This window comes from Neomonachus schauinslandi, chromosome 10 (assembly GCF_002201575.2).
Source record: "Neomonachus schauinslandi chromosome 10, ASM220157v2, whole genome shotgun sequence".
Taxonomy (NCBI): domain Eukaryota; kingdom Metazoa; phylum Chordata; class Mammalia; order Carnivora; family Phocidae; genus Neomonachus; species Neomonachus schauinslandi.
This window is the reverse complement of record NC_058412.1, coordinates 38894440-38915626: the sequence shown is the minus strand read 5'-3', so window position 1 is coordinate 38915626 and position 21187 is coordinate 38894440. Positions and strand designations below refer to the sequence as shown.

The 21187-nt window shown below is 44.3% G+C and overlaps 1 protein-coding gene across 1 annotated transcript in view; it reads right to left on the bottom strand.

Moving 5' to 3' along the window:
• Positions 1-21187, bottom strand: part of POLR1A (RNA polymerase I subunit A) — a 72334-nt gene that overhangs the window by 29748 nt on the left and 21399 nt on the right. Inside the window, exons 12-14 of the mRNA XM_021697769.1 lie at positions 20690-20920; positions 14541-14795; positions 9696-9887 (exon numbers count right to left, since the gene is read on the bottom strand). Of these exons, the coding sequence (XP_021553444.1) occupies positions 9696-9887; positions 14541-14795; positions 20690-20920 (678 nt within the window). The remainder of the gene's footprint in view (positions 1-9695; positions 9888-14540; positions 14796-20689; positions 20921-21187) is intronic.

The window sequence follows — 21187 nt, the reverse complement described above, 5'->3', positions numbered from 1 at the left end:
CCGACTGAGCCACCCAGGCACACCTCCTAAAATAATTCTTAAAGTGAACAATCTTCTAGACCTGAAGATTAAGTCCCTGAATAGAGCAAAGGAAGGAGAAGAAAAAAGTAAACTGCTGTGGGGTCACAGCAGAGAAAGGTTTGAGTAAAAAAGTAAAAGCAATGACACTGGGGTTGAGAGCTGGTGGGGGGTCACAATGCTGCCCTCTGCCAGAGGTCAGCCCCAACATGGTGTCTGTGCCAGCACTGAGGCAAAGGTTGAAGAACACTCTTCAGAGGCATCCTTCTCTCATCTTCAGGCCACATCAAAATAGACAATTATTACACACAGTCAGCAACATCCTCCCAAATAGCTTTGACTGTCTGGTGGGTGCCAAGGAAGGAAAGGCTACAGAGACTAAGAACTGAGGGGACGCCTGCATGGCTCAGTCGATTAAGCGGCTGCCTTCGGCTCAGGTCACGATCCCAGAGTCCTGGGATCGAGTCCCCCATCGGGCTCCCTGCTTGGCGGGGAGTTTGCTTCTCCCTCTCCCACTCCCCCTGCTTGTGTTCCCTCTCTTGCTGTGTCTCTGTCAAATAAATAAATAAAATCTTTAAAAAAAAAAAATTGATGACCCATAGAATGGGAGAAAATATTTGCAAAATATCTACGTATTACAGATCTAATAGCTAGGATATATAAAGAACTCCTAGAGCTCAACAATAAAAAGACAACAGCCCAATTACCAAATGGACAAAGGGCCTGAATAAATACTCCTCCAAAGAAGATAGTACAAATGGCTAGTAAGCAAATGAAAAAATGCTCACTATCATTAGTCATTAGGTAAATACAAATCAAAATCACAATGAGATACCACTTCACACCCACTAAGATGAAAGAAAGAAAGAAAGAAAGAAAGAAAGAAAGGCATTGGTATGAATGTGGAGCAACTAGAATGCTCATGCATTGCTGGTAGGAATATAAAATGGTACAGCTGTTTTGGAAAACAGTTTGGTAGTTCCTCAAAAAAAGTTAAAAATAGCATTACCATATGACCCAGCAATTCCACTCTTAGCCAAGAGAACTGAAATACATATTCACACAAAAACTGGTACATGAATATACACGGCAGCTTTATTTATAATAATCACAGAGGGGAACAACCTAAATTATCCATTTATCAATTGACAAACAAAATGAGTATTTCTATGCAGTGGAACATCATCCAGCCATAAAAAGGAATGAAGTAGTGTTCATGCTACAACATGAGTGGATTTTGAAAGTATTATATTAACTAAAAGAAGCAAGTCACAAAAGGCTACATGTTGTACGATATCATGTACGTGAAATGTCCAAAATAGGCAAATCCATAGAGACAGAAAGTGATTGCCTGGGAATGAGGGAGGGAGGAATTGGGACTGATGATAATAGGTACAGGGTTTCTTTTAGGGATGATGGAAATGTGCTGGAATTAACTATGGTGATTGTTGTGCATCACAGCAGACATACTAAAAATCATTGAATTATACCCTTTTAAAAATCATAAATTTTATGTTAAGTATGAATCATATCTCAGTAAGGAAAACACAGGAGTCAGACAAGAGGATTTTAAGCCTCTTCCTGCAATAACATTCTAGAAATGTTTAATTTACTTTCTGGTCATAAACTATTACGCTAGGGAAAAAAGACCATCTGCAATGTTCTCTTAAACTGTGAAGGGTGTATCTATGAGATACTGTGAAGCAGTATCTAGGAGAATTATAAATGAATTTTTTTTATACTAAGACTCTACTGAACTTTAAAAATGTTTTAAAAGTTAAAAGGATTTCTTAAAAAAAAGTTTTGCAATGTATATACCCTTTGACTCAGCAATCACACTGCTAGGAACTCCTCTCAAATACAAACCACAAGAAGTGCACGAATATAATAAACATGAGTGGGTACTCACTACAGCACTAGGTAAAATAGTAAAAACCAGTTTACAATGTAAAAGTCTGCCCAAAAAAGCCAGTTAAATCATCTATGGTATATCCACATCATTGGATACAACACAGAATGGGTTAAAAAATGACGTGGATCTACGTGTTCGGATACAGAATGAGCCCTACAATATGTCATTAAGTTAACTAAATACATCACAAAGCAATTTTTTTTTAAAAGATTTTATTTATTTATTTGACAGAGAGAGAGACACAGCGAGAGAGGGAACACAAGCAGGGGGAGTGGGAGAGGGAGAAGCAGGCTTCCTGCTGAGCAGGGAGCCCGATGCGGGGCTCGATCCCAGGATCCTCGGATCATGACCCGAACTGAAGGCAGACGCTTAACGACTGAGCCACCCAGAAGCCCCATCACAAAGCAATTTTAAGAAAGGTCCTGCCTGTTAACCTAGCACATGAAGGCAGTTAAATGAACTTCCTGCCATATTCAGAGTGTGTCAGGGTGGTCCAAATTAAAAATACAGACTGCTTGAAAGAATGGAATTCCCTTTGAAAGGCCTGGTGGCTCATTCAAAGTAAGCCATGTTAAAAACCAGTCAAAAAGGTCCATGTACCTGGTGGTCAGGAAAATTCATGCCTCAGGTACGAGGACGTCATGAATACAGAGGTTTAAAATATAAGCTCAAAACTGATTGTCAAATTTAATCATGATTCATGGTTCTCCTGAGCAGGTATAATATCCCATTCTTAATTACTTTCTATGAGAGTATGTGTGGACATGGAGAGTAGGGTTGGGGAAGGAGGGAATTTTTCCTTTTTCCTTTCACATTACTGTGTTTTTGTTTAACAATAAACTTCTGTTACTTCTACGGTTAAAAAGAATTTGAAAGGCAGTGATCTAATAACTGAATTCAGGAAGGTGAATTCAGGGACAATATACACAAATTAACTGTATTTCTACATCTCAATTGTAAATAATTAGAAAATTTAAGAAACAATACCATCTATAATAGCAATACCTAGAAATGAATTTAATGAAAGATGTACAAGACTTACATAATCAAAGGACATAATCTGTTCATAATTTGAAAGATTCAATATTGTAAATATGTTGATTCTCCCTAAAGTGATCTAAAGGTACAATGTAATCCCAATAAAAATCCTAGCAGGTATTATTTTTGTGGAAATTTACAAGCTAACTTTAAAATTTATATGGAAATATACAGGGCCAAGTATATTCAAGACAGTCTTGAATAACAAAGCTGGAGACTTTTACTATCAGAAATCAGTATTATAAAGCTACAATAATTAAGATAGTGTGGTATTGGTACAATGGAATCAAACAGACCAATGGAACTGAACAGAGTCCAGGGAGAGACCCACATGTATATGACTAGTTGATTTATGACACAGGAGATAATAAAGAGAAGTGGAAAAATGCTGGTCTTTTCAACAAAGAATGTTATATTAACTGGACAGTCATATGGGGAAAAAAGGAATCCCCTACCTTATATCATACACACCCACAAATATCAACTCCAGGCAGACAAGTAGACCTAAGTGTGAGAGTAAAACAGTAAAGCTACTAGACAATAACACAGGGGAATACCTTTGTGCCCTCAGGACAGTCAGACTTTTATAGGACTAGCCATGAATGGCAAATACTGGTGAATTATATTAATAAAATAGCTCTGATCATTAGAAAATAGCACTAGGTAAAAAGGCAAAAATTTGGCAATGGACGAACACAAAAATATATATAAAAAAAAAAACTCTTCCCTATTAGTAAGAAAATGGCATGGAATAGAAAGCACTTCACAAATGATGACACCCTAATGGCCAATAAGCATATGAAGAGGTGCTCAACCTCACTTGTCATTAAGAAAATGCAAGTTAAGGGGCACCTGGGTGGCTCAGTCATTAAGCGTCTGCCTTCAGCTCAGGTCATGATCCCAGGGTCCTGGGATTGAGCCCCGCATCGGGCTTCCTGCTCCGCGGGAAGCCTGCTTCTCCCTCTCCCCCTGCTTGTGTTCCCTCTCTCGCTGTCTCTCTCTCTGTCAAATAAATAAATAAAATCTTAAAAAAAAAAAAACAAAACCATAGATCTTATGATTGAGCAATTTGATTCCTTGGTATCTAGCCTACAAAAATGAATATATATGTTCAACAAAAGATATATACAAGAATGGTGATAGTAGCCCTATTTGTAATAGCCAAATGAAGACAAGCCATATGTCGTTCAAGAGTAAAAGGGTAGGGCGCCTGGGTGGCTCAGTTGGTTAAGCGACTGCCTTCAGCTCAGGTCATGATCCTGGAGTCCCTGGATCGAGTCCCGCATCGGGCTCCCTGCTCAGCGGGGAGTCTGCTTCTCCCTCTGACCCTCCCCCCTCTCATGTACTCGCTCTCTCTCATTCTCTCTCTCTCAAATAAATAAATAAAATCTTTAAAAAAAAAAAAAAAGAGTAAAAGGGTAAATATATGATGGTATAGTTACATAATGGAATACTATACAGCAATGAAAACGAATGAACTCCTATTATAGGATACCATGAATGACTTACATAGAGATATGATTGACCATTCCATTTATATAAAGTTCAAAAAAAAAAAAAGACAAAACGTACTTATAGTGTAGTGTTAGAAGTCAGATTAGGGGCTACCTTTGGGCAGGGGTAAAAATGGATAGGGGTCTGCAGGGGTCTTCTGGGAGTGCTGATGAGATTCTAACCTTCTGATCTGGGTGACACTTTACAAAGGTATATTCACTTTGTGAACATCCACTGAGCTGTACACTTGAGGTGTGAAATGACAGGCAAATTCTTTTTCTTTATATGCTCTTTCAACAAATGCTGAGACCTCAGATTCTTAAAATGGAGAGAAAAGCACTCAAGAGGCCGCATGAAATGCCCTGGAGAAGGAGCCTAAGACTTAATTTTCTGGGGCAGTACAAACAGACTACCCAAGCTAAGCTCCTTATCTCCTGATTCTAAACGTGGCTTTTCTCTGCAGAATCAGACTGAGCCACCAACAAATTCTCGGGCAGAGCAATCATTCTTCTCTTTTACACCTATTTGCAAAGAAATAACAGCCTATGGCAACCTCAGAAGAAACACTGAAAAATCTCAACTGTGACACAAGTAAAACCTGGGCCTATTCTCTAGTTTTATTTAATTCAATAGTAGTAATCTGGCCCAGAAACATTATAAAATGAAAAAGAAATTATTCCTAACATGAACCAAATTATTCCATCATTCTGATCTTTGTCATGCCACACTTCTTCTCACATACTTGCTTAACACGGTTGTGACAGTGACCGCACGCACATAGAATGCTGTAGTCTATTTCTGCTTTCAACATTAGGTCAGAAAATTTCCCGGACCACTCACTATATGGTCTTTTAAAACCACTATTTTAAACAGCTACAAAATATCTTCACAAATGGATGTTCCACAATTGCCTTAGCACCAATTTAGTATCCAGGTTTTTCTAATTTTCCACCACTGTAAGTGGTAACGGACTACTTTTTTCCAGTAGCTTTTTCTACATTTCAGATTGTTTCCTTTGGCTGGATTCCCAGATTGAAGGGACTCAACATATTTATGGCTCTAGATATATATTCTTTGTCCACTATTTAGTTCTATTTTGAACACACAGCCTACATTTAAACAAAATTCTCATAAATTCTGGACACTTAATTACTTAAAACATAATCATTCACTTCCAAGAATTTCAGATGGCTTATAAAATAAAGACAAATGGAAATAATAAAAATAATAGAAATAGAAATAATAAAGTAGACAAATACACATGGCCAACTAAGTCAGGGGTCAGCAAACTATAGCTTGTAGGCCTAATCTGCCCTACTACCTGTTTTTGTAAGTAATGTTAATTGGATCACAGTCATGCTCATTCATTTATGTTTTGTCTATGGCTGCTTCCATGCTACGATGGCAGTGCTGAGTAGTTGCAACAGAGACTGTATGATCTGCAAAGCCTAAAATATTTACTGTCTGGCTTTTACAGAAGAAGCTTACCACTCCTTGAACTAAACCATCCATACTTCTAGATTTTAATCTTAAATTGCAAAATTCCCCACGTATTCTGTTCAACTGACTTCCACTTCTGGCCAAGATAGAGCAACAGTGACCTGATGAGTCTTCCACCAAAAACAACAAAAGCAGACATGAACATGAAATAACAGTTTTCAAGACAATGGACACCAGGCAATGAAGGACAGTGATCAGCAGACAGAATAGACTTGAACTATTTATTAACCAACCTTGACATTTTTAGAGCACTCCACTTAACAACGGGCACACAGAATATTTACCAAGATACATCATAGTCAACATAACTCATACACAAACATCAATAAATTTAAAAGGATTCCAATCACCCAATATATGTTCTCTTGCCACAATGGAATTAGATTGGAAATCCGAAACAAAGATATCTGGAAAATATTTAAATATGTGGAAACTAAATAATGGACTTCTAATGAACTCATGGGTCAAAAAGAAATCAAAAGGTAAATTAGAAAGTATTTGAATGAAAATGAAACTACAACATAATAACTTATGCGATGCTACTTAAGCAGAATTTAAGGGGAAAATTTATGAAATGCCTATATAAAAAAAAGGGAAAAAAGGTCTCATATCAACGATTCCAGCTTCAACCCTAAATGACAAGACAAAGAAGGGCAAATCAAACAGAAAGTAAACAGAAGAAAAAAAAAATTAGGATGAAAGTGAAATCAGTGAAATAAAAACCAGAAAAATAGACAAAGTCAATGAGAGCTGGTTCTTTGAGAGCAAAACTAATAAATCTCTAAGCAAACTGATTGGAAAAAAGAAAAAAGACACAAATCAGGGTACCTGGTTGGCTTAGTCAGTGGAGCATGTGACTCTTGATCTCAGGGTCAAGAGTTTAAGCCCCATGTTGGGTATAAAGATTACTTAAAAAAAAAAAAAAACAAGACACAAATCACCAATATCAGAGATGAGAGAGCTGACCCACCTACAGATTCTAGATATAGAAAAAAAATAGTAAAGGAATATTATGAATAACTTTATGCCTATAAATTCAACAACTTATGAGATGGGACAAATTCCTTTAAAAAACAAAGTACTGAGGCTCATTCAAGAAGAAACAGATAACCCGAAGAACCCTATATGTATTAGAAAGAAATTTTAGTTAAAAAAGCCTTCCTATGAAGAAAAGTTCAGTTTCAGATGGATTCATTGGCTAATTCAACCAAACATTTAAGAAAAAAATTATACCAGTACTAAACAAACTTACAGAATATTGAAGAGGAAGTATTTCCCAACTCATTTTATGAAGCCTGCATTACCCTGATACCAAAACCAGGCAAAGATATTACAAGAGAAGGAAACTACAGATCAATGCAGGCATATCTTAGAGATATTGTGGGCTGAGTTCCAGACCACCACAATAAAGCAACTATAATGACAAAGTGAGTCAAATGAGTTTCCCAGTGCATAGAGAAGTTATGTTTACACTACACTGTAGTTTATTAAGTGTGCAACAGCATTATGTACATTACTTTTTTTTTTTTTTTAAGAGTTTACTTATTTGAGAGAGTGAGACAGAGAGAGCATGAGCAGGGGGGAAGGGTCATGATCCCAGGGTCCTGGAATCGAGCCCCACATCGGGCTCCCTGCTCAGCAGGGAGCCTGTTTCTCCTTCTCCCTCTGTCTACCACTCTGCCTACTTGTGCTCTCTCTCTGTAAATAAATAAATAAAATCTTTAAAATAAATAAATAAATAAAAATAAAAATACTTTACTGCTTCACTCATATGTGGAATTTAAGAAACAAACAGATGAATATAGGGGAAGGGAAGGAAAAATAAGATAAAAACAGAGAGGGAGACAAACCATAAGAGACTCTTAACTATAGGGAACAAACTGAGGGTTGCTGGAGGGGTGGTGGGTGGGAGGATGGGGTAACTGGGTATGTTAACTAAACTGAATTTTTAAAAAATACTTTATTACTAAAAATGCTAACCATCATCTGAGCTTTGAGTTGTAATCACTAATCACGGATCACCATAACAAATATAATAATGAAATAGTTTGAAATTCTCTGAGAATTACCAAAATGTGACACGGACATGAAGTAAGCAAATGCTGCTGGAAAAATGGCACCAATAAATGCAATGAAAAATGAAAAAAGCATACAAAACTGCTTGAATGCAGGGTAGCCACAAACCTTTGAGGAGTAAAAAACACAGATCTGTGAAGTACAACAAAGCAAAGCACAATAAAATGAGGTATCCTTCAAAAACACAAATGCAAAAAAATTCTAAACGGGATGCCTGAGTGGCTCAACCACTTAAGCGGCTGCCTTAGGCTCAGGTCATGATCCTAAGGTCCTGGGATCGAGTCCCACATCGGGCTCCTTGCTCAGCAGGGAGCCTGCTTCTCCCTCTGCCTGCCATTCCCCCTGCTTATGCTCACTCTCTGATTAATAAAAAAATTCTAAACAAAACTTGAGCAACTGAAATAAAAAATATATAGACAGGGTAATACCTCATGACAAGTAAGGGTTGTCCCAGAATGCAAGGTTGGGTTAACAACTAAAAACCAGTCAGGGGCGTCTCGGTGGCTCAGTCGGTTAAGCGTCTGCCTTCGGCTCAGGTCATGATCCCAGGGTGCTGGGATCGAGCCCCACATTGGGCTCCCTGCTCAGTGGGGAGTCTGCTTCTCCCTGTCCCTCTGTCCCTCCCCCCAGCCTGTGCACGTGTTCACTCTCACTCTGTTCTCGCTCTCAAATAAATTTAAAAAATTTAAAAATTAAAAAAAAAAAGAACAGGTTGCAGGTGTGCAGGCTTAACGAATTGCTGAGCAGGAAGAGATCTTAGAGATCATCACCCCCAACCCTTCGTATTCTAGATGAATAAAGGAGACCCATGAAGCCAAGATCACACAGCTGATTAGGAGTTAGGCCTTATGGCTAAACCTGGAGACCCAGCCAACAATAGAAACACACACTCTACTGTACCTCATTATTTGATCGCCACATATACCATTATTTCATTACTTTGACAGGAAGCATAGCACGACGTCTTAGGAGTTAGGAATCCTGGGTTTGAATTCCAACTCTGTCTCCTATAGACCTGAGCATGTCATTTAAGTTCTCTAAGGCCTCAGTATCCTCGTCTGCTAAATGGTGGTAATGATGGTCTCTGCATCACAGGTTGGTTGTGAGGATTAAATAAGGTAACAGGGGGCGCCTGGGTGGCTCAGTCATTAAGCGTCTGCCTTCAGCTCAGGTCATAATCCCAGGGTCCTGGGATCGAGCCCTGCATTGGGCTCCCTGCTCTGCGGGAGGCCTGCTTCTCCTTCTCCCATTCCCCCTGCTTGTGTTCCCTCTCTCACTGTGTCTCTCTGTGTCAAATAAATAAAATCTTTAAAAAATAAATAAATAAATAAATAAGGTAACAGATCAGTAAAGTACTTGGCCCCTCCCAATGAAAATATTATTACTACCACCACCACCAATATCACTGCTTCTTACCACCACGTCTGCATTATGAGGACATCGAGGACACTGTGCAGTCCACTCTTAGTAGACACTCCCCTGAAATCACCCAGACCCCAGGAAAGAGAAAGTCATATATATCATACAGGCATACCTCGGGTTCAGTTCCAGACCATTTGATGTGCCATTTCTCTACATCTGGTCTGGACTCTCCTGGGAATGAAATCTTTTACACAAGTGGCCTGTTTCCTTTTTTTTTTTTTTTACTCCCAATTACCTGCTTTCCTGTCCACAGTGGAAAGGGCTTCAGGATGGCAGGAGGAAAGAGCTTCACACGCCCCACTTTGTCTGTGAGTCCTCGGTATAGCAGCTCCATATATTGGTCCCGAGTGAAAAAGCAACCTCGAATGGTCATGTTTGCACCCGAAACCATGTGATCTTGGATCAACCCCGCCAATGGCTGGCCATCCTACAAACCAGAAGAGGTAAGAAAGAAGGCAAATATGAAATCCCATTCTAATTCCTAATCATCTGCTTGGAAGCCATGTACTAGTAACAGCCCTCCCCTCTACTCCTGTATGGTTCTGCCCACAGCCTCACTAGGAGAGCAAACTGCCTCCCAAAGCACATGACCTGGGCTTCCTGACCGGCCTCCACCTTTTACATTTGCCCATTATTCAAGATCAAAACAGCTCCAACTCATCCAGTTCCCCAAGCCTTCTCTCCGCAATCCCATCTGGTTCTAGTTACTCCAGTATATTTTTGGCATCTTTGCATAAATTTGGTCTAGCTGCAGTTTGCTGTGTTCTTGCTTTTATATTTTGGTTTTATGCTCTAGTATTTTTCACACATTTCTGGCCTGTTTTCCTCTAAATCAGTCACCCATTCAATAAATATTTATTGAGAGAATACTATATGCCCAGACATTTGGGTTAGCCCTCCAATCTACTCTAGTGGACCAAACAGACATGATCCTTTATGGTGAGGAAGAACTAGACAATCAACAAATGATTGGATGAATACATTATCACAAAGAGTTTTAAATATCTTGAAGGAAAATAACAGCTGGGTCATCATACAGATTAGAGGTAGGGGGATGGTCAGAAAGGATCTTTCAGGGGCAGTATTACAGGGCCCTGAGTATTACTGACTTAAGCCTCAGCTCTCTAAGGGGTAGGGGGTCAGCCAGAGGAACCTCGAGAGGGTTGAGAGGGCCTTGCTGTGCATGACTATGGAAAAAAAGAATGCTCACTTACAAGTGTCTCTTCACAATGTAGCACATGTTCATGGCGGGGCCTTTAATAGAAGCTGTTATCTACCAGATACCCAAACAAGGGCTTTTATGTAAGCCCCAGTGCGTTCATCTCATTTGAAACTTTTCACAGACTAAGCCTTAGTCTCCTGCAACTTATCTGGAGGTCTGTGTTCATGGCAACGTAAGGCACACTAACGTAAAAATAGCTATGCCCACTGACATGCTCTAAGAAGCAGTGTTTGCAAACTTTTCAGTGTTTATGGGAACTTGAGAAAAATCTGTGCCTTGGATCTAAAGACTGTTATCATTTGATTACTTGTTAAATACTATCCAATATTATGGCCAGGTTTCATAACTAAGCTAGCTAAAGGAACTCACAAATGCAGCCATGGAGAAATGCCAGGAATTTAACCACATGTACTAATTCAAAGGATAAAAAGGATGCTTGTCAAATAGGTGGCAATGGGCTCTATATAAACTCAAAGACAATTATTACAGATGGGCTGAATAGACAAGGCAAGGTCAGATGGTGCACACAGCCTCTCTTACGAAGGCTTTGAGTTAAGAGCAGGAATAAAAAATTATACTCTGCATCTTGTTCCAAAGACAAGGTCTTATTTTGCTTGGGGGATGGAGAACCCAAACCAGTATTACGCATTTGCCTCATCCCACGGTCTTTGGGGGCAGATGGAGATTTTTCCTTTTGTTTTCTTCCTTTAAAGAACATAATTACAAGTTATGTGATCTATTCAGTGCCTTCCCTATTCTCCATCCAGATTTTTCCATGACTAGAAAATTACCTTAATGGCTAAATTGCTTTCAATGCAATAATCATGAATCGTAGGGAGGAATGCTGATTAAAGCAATTTACTAAGGGCCTACTTATAATTCTGGATTTCCCAAATCCTGCTTAGGATCAGAAAGACCATCTCTCAATCAAAAACCCAGATAATTGTTAGCTATCCTATTCCACCTAATATCACAGCAAAATGACATTACAATTAATTCCTTTGGTCAGGATGCTTTGAGAATTAGGGTACTTTGTGACTTGAATTTTCTGGCTAAGTGGATAGTCAGGAGACTCTCAAACCTTGTTCAAAACTTTCCACAAGGCACTGGCCCTCAAAAAATACAACAAACAGGGCGCCTGGGTGGCTCAGTTGGTTAAGCAACTGCCTTCGGCTCAGGTCATGATCCTGGAGTCCTGGGATCGAGTCCCGCATCGGGCTCCCTGCTCGGCAGGAAGCCTGCTTCTCCCTCTGACCCTCCCCCCTCTCATGTGCTCTCTGTCTCTCTCATTCTCTCTGTCTCAAATAAATAAATAAAATCTTTAAAAAAAAAAATACAACAAACAGAAGAAAAAAATCCACAAAGAAACACATCAATGAAAAGTTTAACTGTTTTCTCGGGAAAGAAAGCACTGGTATCATTCACCTCCTATTTTAAGTAAGAAAATAACCTGCAACTCTACTAAACACATAAACAATAAAATTAAATGTCCTTTAATCGGGTACTACGGTTAATCAAGGAACAGAACCTGGAAAACAGAAGAAATAGAAGGGAAATGGAAATAAGGAAAATAAAAATACACCAAGAAAAATTACCTCCTGTCTCCCAAAAAATGACTTTCCTAGTGTAACAAAGCCAGTTCCTGTTCTCTTAGGACTTTACCACCAAAGTACTTTAAGACATGTTGCATTTTTACAACCATTAGCAAAAACAGATTCCCTGTCTTGGCATTTACACTAAGGACTAAATGAAACTGATCGAGAATCAAAAGCTCTGTACCTCTGGCTAAGGAAACTGGTGGAAAGTGAAGTGAACCCTCGGGTCATCCCCTAGAAGTTTCTTCCCCCTAAGAACTTAATTTGTTGATGTAAGCTTATTTATCTGGGTTCTGCCTGTCTCCTGACCTAAAATTGGTGGGCATGTGAACACATGCTGAGGCACATCTGGATTTAGAAAGGTCAGCCCTTTGAAGGACACGGTGTAAGCATGAAGCCCTTGTATGACTTTATTCAATCAAAATGAAGTACGGAACATTCAAGTTCACTGGTCTGAGAACTTCAGAGCACCCCAACTCCCCATTCCAACCCCCCTCATGTCCAGCGGTCACTCTGCCAGCCACAAGTGACCCCTCTGCTGCTCCCTGGTAGTGTCCCCTGTGGTGAAATGTGACCCTGCCTCTAGAGTCAAGGAGCCAGTTCAGTCCTGGGATCCACTTCCTGCCACGTGGCCTTACCCAGCCCCAGCCCTGCCTGGTAAGTGAGGCTAATGACCCATGATGCTGTGTACATGGGCTTGGGAGTCAAAGGTGCTGGGTTCAAGTGCTGGCCTCATTGCTGGCTGGCAAGTCACTTGTGTGTCCTCATCGGAAAACCGCACTTATCTCATAAGTTGTCGTGAGGACTGAGAGAACGTCTGCAAACAGCTTAGAGCAGTGCCTGCTGTATGGGGGCCGCTCAGTGCATGGTGGCTTTTACTGCCGCCTCAGCGACAGCCACGACTCTTATTGACATGAAAAGGCAAAAAATCAGTTTTTAAGTTAGTAAAATGATTATTCTAACTTCCAAGGGACCTCAGTGGGCCTTTAATCCCTCCTTCCTACTTTTAGGGCCTTCACTAATCCAGTGCTGGCTGAAGCGGGCAGAGAAGGGAATGAGTGTTAAACTCAAACAGCTGGGTCCAGCGTGAAGCCGCAACAACGTGTCTGGTGCGAACAAGGCCGGGGCGCTGGGTCCCCGGGCCCCTGGCCAGGGCCTGCTGCTGGGAAGAGAAGTTCCCAGGCAGGGAGGGCACTGGCCGATGCCGGACATCTCCAAGCAGCCTCCCGTGCTCGCCTGCCTGCAGAAGTCCCATCTGCTCTGTAGAAGGGTGGCAAGAGCTGCGGAGGTGGAAAGCAGCAGAGCCCCAAGGAGCTGGGGGCTCCCTGTAACTTCCTCCGCCTTCCCAGCGGTGTCCTGCTGCAAGTTACAGCGCGCCTTCGTCTTCTCCATGTGTAACCGTGGACACTAACAGCACCTGCTCCAAGGGCTGCGCAACGGTGAAAAGGGGAAGCCTCCCAAGTACTTTGCACAGGGTCTAGCATTGACGAAATGCTTGGGAAATGGCAGCTATAATTCCACGTTACTATTACCACTGATTCTTTCACATCCCACCACAACCCAAGTGAATGACATGTAATTGTGAATCACTGTGACACAAACGGCTGATAATTTTAAAGGCCTCAGGCCTTAGGATGGGTAGTGAGGGGTTAAGTGGCATCTGGAACATACTCGGTTTTCTTTCATGCAGGCTGACTCTATCCCCACTCTTGTTCCCATGAACACTCGTTGACTCAGGTCCCTGCCACTTAATAGAATGGATCGGCTGGGAAAGGAAGCTGAATCCTTCCTCATGCACCCCACCGGACAGCCATGACCACGTGGGTCTGCTTTTAAGGACCAACCTCAGAGAGAGAAGGAAGGGATTCAAAGAGGAGACACCTTCATGGGCTAGAGGGATCTCATTATGGGCCCTCGTGATTAAGTTGTCTCTTAAAACTCATGCCTGTCAGAACTCAAAGGATCAAAGTCCTCTGGGGATCATGAGGACCATCACAGTTGGGATGCTTATGCTTGCCAGTGGCTAATAAATTGTAGAATCCAAACATAAGTCCGGAAGACAAGACCTATTACACAGCTACTAGTTGCTACCCTCTGAGCAGCTAGAGGGCTGAAAGCCCCACCTGGAAGAAGCCAGAACCCTCTCTTCCACGGGCCCCTGCCCTGGAGCTACCCACTGACCCCAAAAGCTGGCAAGAGCCCAGACCTAAAGTGCCAAGTTGTGCCAGCGATGACCACGGAACGGCCTCAAGGTCAGACCTACCTTGGGAACAAGGTACTGCTGATCCGTGCAGGCCAGGACATGGGCCTCGGCCCGGCCCAGTTCGCTCTGGGGGAAGTGAGCATTCATCTCATCTCCATCAAAGTCAGCGTTATATGCCTTGCAGTTGGCATAGTGGAGCCGCAGGACTTTCTCTTCAGGCAGGATGCGGGCGTGGTGTGCCTGGATAGAGGGTCTGTGCAGGGTGGGCTGTCGGTTCAGCAGGAGGATGTCCCCATTCTTCACATGCCGGCACACCTGGGGGCAGAGCAAAGAAAACTGGAGTCAAACCCTAGAAATCTCTGAGAAATAGCTACGAGCCCAACATAGCCCTGATCCTGGCTCTGGGCTCAGAGATGCAAGCAATAGAGGAGGCTCCAGGCCCCTGTCCAGTAGTCTCTGTTTTCTTCAGAGGGACATAACCTTTCCGGAGTCTTGGATTCCTCTGGCTATTGGTCCAGGGAAAGAAATGGACACATCTGAAGACAGCATATCTGCACGTAACTGTGAAACCCTTGGCTTGAAAGGGACTGGCAGACCTCTGGAATCCCCCCTCCCACAGTCACATGGGAGTACACTATTCTAAACGCGAATCCCATGTTTTAGAACTACCTGACCCAACCTCAAATGGTAGAGTCAGGGAACACAGGGTTCTGACCCCTACTTTAATGCCTTCTGAAAACATTCTTTCACACTTAAAACATTAATAAGAAATTTAAATTGCCATAATCTTTTGGGAAAGCAATCTGACAATAGATTTAAGAACATTTAAAACTCATTTCCTAAATAAATAAAAATATATTAAACCTTCAAAAAAAAAGTAAATGATAAAGTCAAATAAAAATAAATAAAACTCATTTCCTCTTGCCATTTCACGAGGGAAAAAAGTACCAATGTAAGGTTACATAAACATATATGTTTAAGCAGCAGTGTTTACAGTGGAAAAACCTGGAATAACTTGGGCTGCCCCACAAAAGTGGCTTGGGTATATATAAACCATGCTATACACTATGGAATATTATGCAATGATGAAAATAGCTGAGTCAAATCTATACTAGTCCTGAAGTGATGGCAACAACGTATTCCAGTAAAAAAACAAACAAAAAAATCCACGTGCCAATTAAGGTGACAGGAGGAGGCAATTGAAAACCCGACACAACTCTCCATGTATTTATATACGTGAGGAAAAAGGCTCCTTGGATCCTTACCAAGCTGTGACCATTGACTTCGCAAGGGCCAGGGCACGTGGGGAAGAAGTAAGGCACAGAGTACCTACCACCTTTACCTCCACCCATCTTAGTAGTGTTCCTGTGACAAGGAGCATGTATTACTTCTATACTTTTTTTTTTTAAAGAGGTATTTAGCCATTTTTAAGGAAAGCAAGAACTACTGCAGAAGTGATATGCTCATTGTGGGGGGAAAAATTAGAAAATACAGACAAACTTAGAGAACAGAACAAAAACCACAAGTAATTTTACTCCTTAACGATGGCCAGCATTCACACTTTCTCCCCTTATCGATATGCCACCGGTCATGTCCTCCAGACAGAACACCACTTCCCACAAAGCTGACTTCAGTGGAAGGCTCATTAAGCCTCATGCTGCCCTTCAACTCCCCTTGAATCAACTACTGGGCTCCCTAAATGGTGAACATGAACGCTATTTTAAAAAGCGAACACATGAAGGCCGCTGCTGCCCCAACCATTCTGCAGGCCCCCTGAGCAGCCCAGAGCAGTTACGGGGACCGGGTCAGACCCCTCCCACCCAAGTTCCCCCAAATCACAGCAGGCAACAGGTTCGGAGTAACAAATCACTCCAAGTCTAGTCTCTTTTTGTGTTGCCCATATTTATGAAGCTGAACCAGAAAGGTGGCTACTGAGAGGCTAGAAGTGAACAAAAGATCCTCCCCATCCTTCCCCGCACCTCCCCCCCAACACACAAATTTTCAGCTGAGCTGAAGGCTTCCTCCAGGTCAGGGAAGCAGGGAGCAAAACCCTGAAATTCTAAAAGGCAGTCCTAAAGCACTTAGCAATGAGGCAGTCTTTGTGCTCCCCAAGGAGTTCAAACCTTCCCCTCTCTGCTCCCACATCCATGTTTCCAAGGAGACCCGAACCTCCTGTGGATTCCCATGAGGGTCTGCCCAGAGCACGTCACAGAGCCTGAGGTGACTTTCAAGGTCTTATTTCTTTAGCCTCTCCAGGGAGAAACTGCCCAGACCTGTGGCCCAGGCCCAAAACCCCAGGATGGGCCTTGGATTTGAGTCTCGTAAATTCGAGACCTCCTCCAGCATAAGCAAACCCCACAGCTGGGAAGGCACACAGGCCAGTCTGACAGGCAGCAGCCAATCCAAACAGAAGCCCTGGAGCACAGGGAGCTCCCCTCGCCAACCCAAACCTGAGCCCCTTCCTTTCTCTTGTCTCTAAATAAATACTGCGGTGAAAATTAGCATGCCCCGGTGCCCGAGTCAGAGTTTTCTGAGGCACACTCAGAGCCAAGGAGTGGCTTCTGGCAGGCTGCTGCACTGGGAAATGAGGCTCAGCCGTCCTGGCCACCTCCTCCTGATTTACAAGCCCCAGAGGAAGGGACAGAGGTTTCACACCTCCCAGGGGAAACGGGTCCTGTCAGTCATCCCTTCCCTTCTCGCCTAACCTGCAATGCGTCCTTCCGGGGACCTGGCTCTCTTCTTCCCGCTCATGTCCCCCGGCCCTTGAGCCGGTCCCAATCTATATGTAACACATTAACCAAAGTCTTTTAAAAATGCAAATAAATTAGAAGTACGCGTACATGTGATTATATAAACACTGCGTATAAAGTTATTGAGATTTTGGAAAATCATCATCCTTAGTCCCCAGGTCCTGATACAAGAACCGCTTTTCCTTCATGAAGTCCCTTCCTGTCTCTGCCCGTGGATTATCAGGTCTAATGTGGCCCTCTGCCCTCAGAGCCTCCCGCACCTCAGCCTGGACCCATCTACCCCCCAGGGGTTTCCTGAGCACCTCCACACTGAGAGCTGAGGAGAGAGTGGTGAGCAGAACAGCCTGCCCGCACCCTCCTAGCACTCAGGAACTGGAGGGAGGATGAATGGGGGCACGCATGGTGACAACACAACGCAGTGAGAACAAGGGCGGGGGAGAAGGCCGAGGGTGTGGTGGGAACACAGTGGGGGGCAGACCTCATACAAGTTTCGAGAGCGGCAAACTACCGCACACAAGTGGGATGCCTGCTTTTGGAAACAGTCTTCTGGGAACACGGCCAGGCCCATTCACTTGTGCGCTGCCCACGGCGACTCAGACGCTACAGGGCCAGGCTAGACCAGCTGCAGCAGAGCCTAGAACATTTACTGCCTGGCCCTCCGCTGGAAAAGTTTACAGACCCCTGGCCCTACAGGACGAGGGCTTGGCCGAGCCCTGAAGGACTAGCAAGAGCTGCCCGGGGAGTCTGGGGGAGGGCAAAGTGATGCAGGCGGGGACACAAGTGCACGCGTGCAAGGCCCTGACGGGGGCCAGCTGGAGTGTGGGGGGTGAGCTGAGAGGTGAAGCTGGAGGAGAAAGCAGGGACAGTGTGCCCAGGACTGGAACTTAAGCTGGGAGACCAGCGACCAGGCCAACCGCATTCAACCTCGCTGCTGCTCGGAGCTCACGTCAGTCACTTCCCAGGAACTGAGCGCTGCGTGGCAGCAGGCCAACCTTCTTCTCCCAAACCCTGAATCTCGGCTCACCTCCAACCCTACAGACGTTAACTACAAGGCCATGTGAAACTCTCCGTGCGTTTGCCTCATCCTCACATCCCAGTCACATCAGAAAGCCGGTACCCTTCTGCTTTTCTTTCAAACGCCCTCAGCTCCTGGCTCTGCCGCCTCACGAGAGCTCCGGGACCTGGCTCCTCCCACTGCTCAAACTGCTCTCCTGCGTCACAAGTGACCTTCTCTTGGACAAATCAGATGCGCCTTCCCGGGGTTTCCTCACTCTTCTCAAACTTCACATTTAACTTCACGAGCAACTAACAAGTGCCCCTGGGAGAGCTGAAGATACCCAGGGACTGGTTTTGACCTGGAGGAGCCCCACAACCACGTGTGGGAAACAGATGCAGATGTCAAATGAGGTGGCCCAGCCCCCTACTCTCCTCCCTCAGCTTCCCGGTTCCTCCTTCCCCTTCCTCCTGCTCCGCCATTTCAGCCCCAATGAGTCCCCCATTTTCTCTCCATTGTACTTTGTGTTCAGAGTCTAACCCTCTGAAAATACCATTTCCTAACTCTACGGCCCCTAATTTAAGTCCCGCACACCCACCTTTCATAGAAGATGGGCCTTTAGATTCCCCATCATCACCTCACTTTACAGGGGCCGCGTGCATCTCCTTCCAGGGCGCTCCCCACTCTCCTGCTTCGTTCTCACCTCTTGTGTCTTCCACAGCCCTGACCCCCAGACTCTCTAAGTCCTTCCTGGCTCTCTCTCTGAAACATCCCTGCCATAACCTTCCCTTCCCTGCAGCCCTGTGGCTGGCTGTCACCTGCCTCCTGATGACTCCAAACCCTCCCTGCCCTCCCACCCTGCCCATTCCCCTCAGCATCAAGCACACAGCCACAGGCCTCCACTGCTAATTCCCTACTGTATCCGCCACACCACTGAGCCGTGGGGCCACGCATTCCCTGCCCCCACCACGCCATAAACTCCAGAGTAGTGGGACCTTGTCTGTGGTGAGCGGCAAAGTGCGAGGGCGGAGAGAGCACTGGGTCCTCCATACCGCCTGACCCCTCCTCTCAATTTGTCTGACCGGGAGACTCTCTGGTATGTTTGGCTTGAGTTAATATGAAGATCACTTCATGTCTGTCTTGCTTCACCCTAAGTCATGTGACCTATGCCTTGGGTCTCCTGCATCTCTCACAAAGCTCCTACCAAGACACCAGGCCGTTGAGAAAGGCAGAATGATCCCGTGAGCCTGAACGTAAACCTTACTTAACGCACTGGAAAAGAACAAAGCAGGTGGTCTGATCTGTCTGCCCGTGTCTCCCACCACCAAAGCAGAACTCAGGCAGCGTGCTGCTGCCCCGCCTTGGCAAAGCTACGAGACAGAAGCAGTGAGACGGCAGGTTGTGGGGAAGAACCAACAGCACCATAACCAGGCCAGAGTGCTTCCCTAACCGTTTCTGTTCCTCCTCTGAAGTTCCTTCAAGGCTGAGGGAGACTCTGTAGAGTTCGAACTCATTACGAAAGATCTTGATCGGCCACTGGGCGTGCCCGAGTCAGAATGCAAGGAGAGGTCTAACAAACGTGCAGAGGAGACGTGGTGAAGAAACGCACTCGGCAGCCCCCGACGCTGCACACTCACCCACCAACTAAACCCAGATAAAAACCCATTTCACCTCAACAGCCACCGCTAATGCCTGGCTAGGGGTCATCTTTCATGCTCCCCCCAGTATAAATGGCTAGCTTTAACAGGACACAAATGAGGTCACCCACCGATTTCACACCCCCAGCTAATCAATCATGTACTCTTTCCAGTGGAGCCCGGATACGCCTTAGGATCCCTTAACACTGTACCATGGGCAGCCATCAGCAATCGCCAGAAAATGAGGCAAAGGATGAAACCCATCGGTTATCAGTTATCACGGATATATCACACACAGGACATTTCCTTCCTTCAGGGCAGCTCTCAAATGCCAGCATGTAGAAAAACCCTCTAAAGCGCTTGTTAAACACAGATTCCTGGGCCCCATTCCCAGAGATTCTAATCCATTTGGTGGGGGGTGGGGAGGAGAGAGTGAATGTGCATTTCTCACAAGCTCTAGGGATGCTACCGCTGATGGTGATCTGAGGACCACCCTTTGAGTCGCCCTGCGTAAGGACAGCAAATTTGCCTGCCCCAGGACCACAACTGAGTTATTATTAGAGAGCATTTCTCAAGCCTTGGATGGGTGCCCAACACTGTGCTGCATGACATGGAACAGCCAAGTGAAGCTTTAATCATGGGGTCAAGATCCTAGGAACTCCAGCTCCAGCTGGGGAGGTAAAGCAAGCACCATGAAGCCCCTAAGGAACACCCACATATGGGGGAATCTTCATCCCGGGGAGGCAGAACAGCTCATAGATTTCCTGTGTCAGCACTCATGACTCACAGTCACAGGGGAGCCCCTGATCAAATTGGCCCACTACTCACAATTTTTGTCCCCTGGGGCTTAGGTGCCCCTGTGGCTGGTGTCAGGAGCTGTTTGGCTACAGCTTCCCGCTGGGTCAGGTCGACGGCACTCAGGGCTGTGCGGCTGCCATCCTCATTGATGACCATGGAGGCTCCCGGGTGCACATTGGGGCCATTGATGACTGCTTGCCTCAGTTCCTGAACATTCCAGGGGGTGACTGGCTGAGGGTAGGTCAGTTTTGTGGCAAACACCTGGAAATGGAATGAATATGAAAACTCAGGGTAGGCAGAAACGATGATACTGATTCAAAATCTGACTCAACAGGCTACGCAACTTCTTCCCCAAGACACGGAGGTGCTATCTTTGCCACAGAGGTCCTTCAGGGAGTAAGCAACATCCTGTCTGTCTTCTCCATAGAGCCATTTTTCTAGACTTGAGGCCTCAAGGGAACAGAGAATGGGCCTCCTTTCCTAGCACTCTGTCTGAAGAGAATAACTGGAGTGTTGCAGTTTACACAT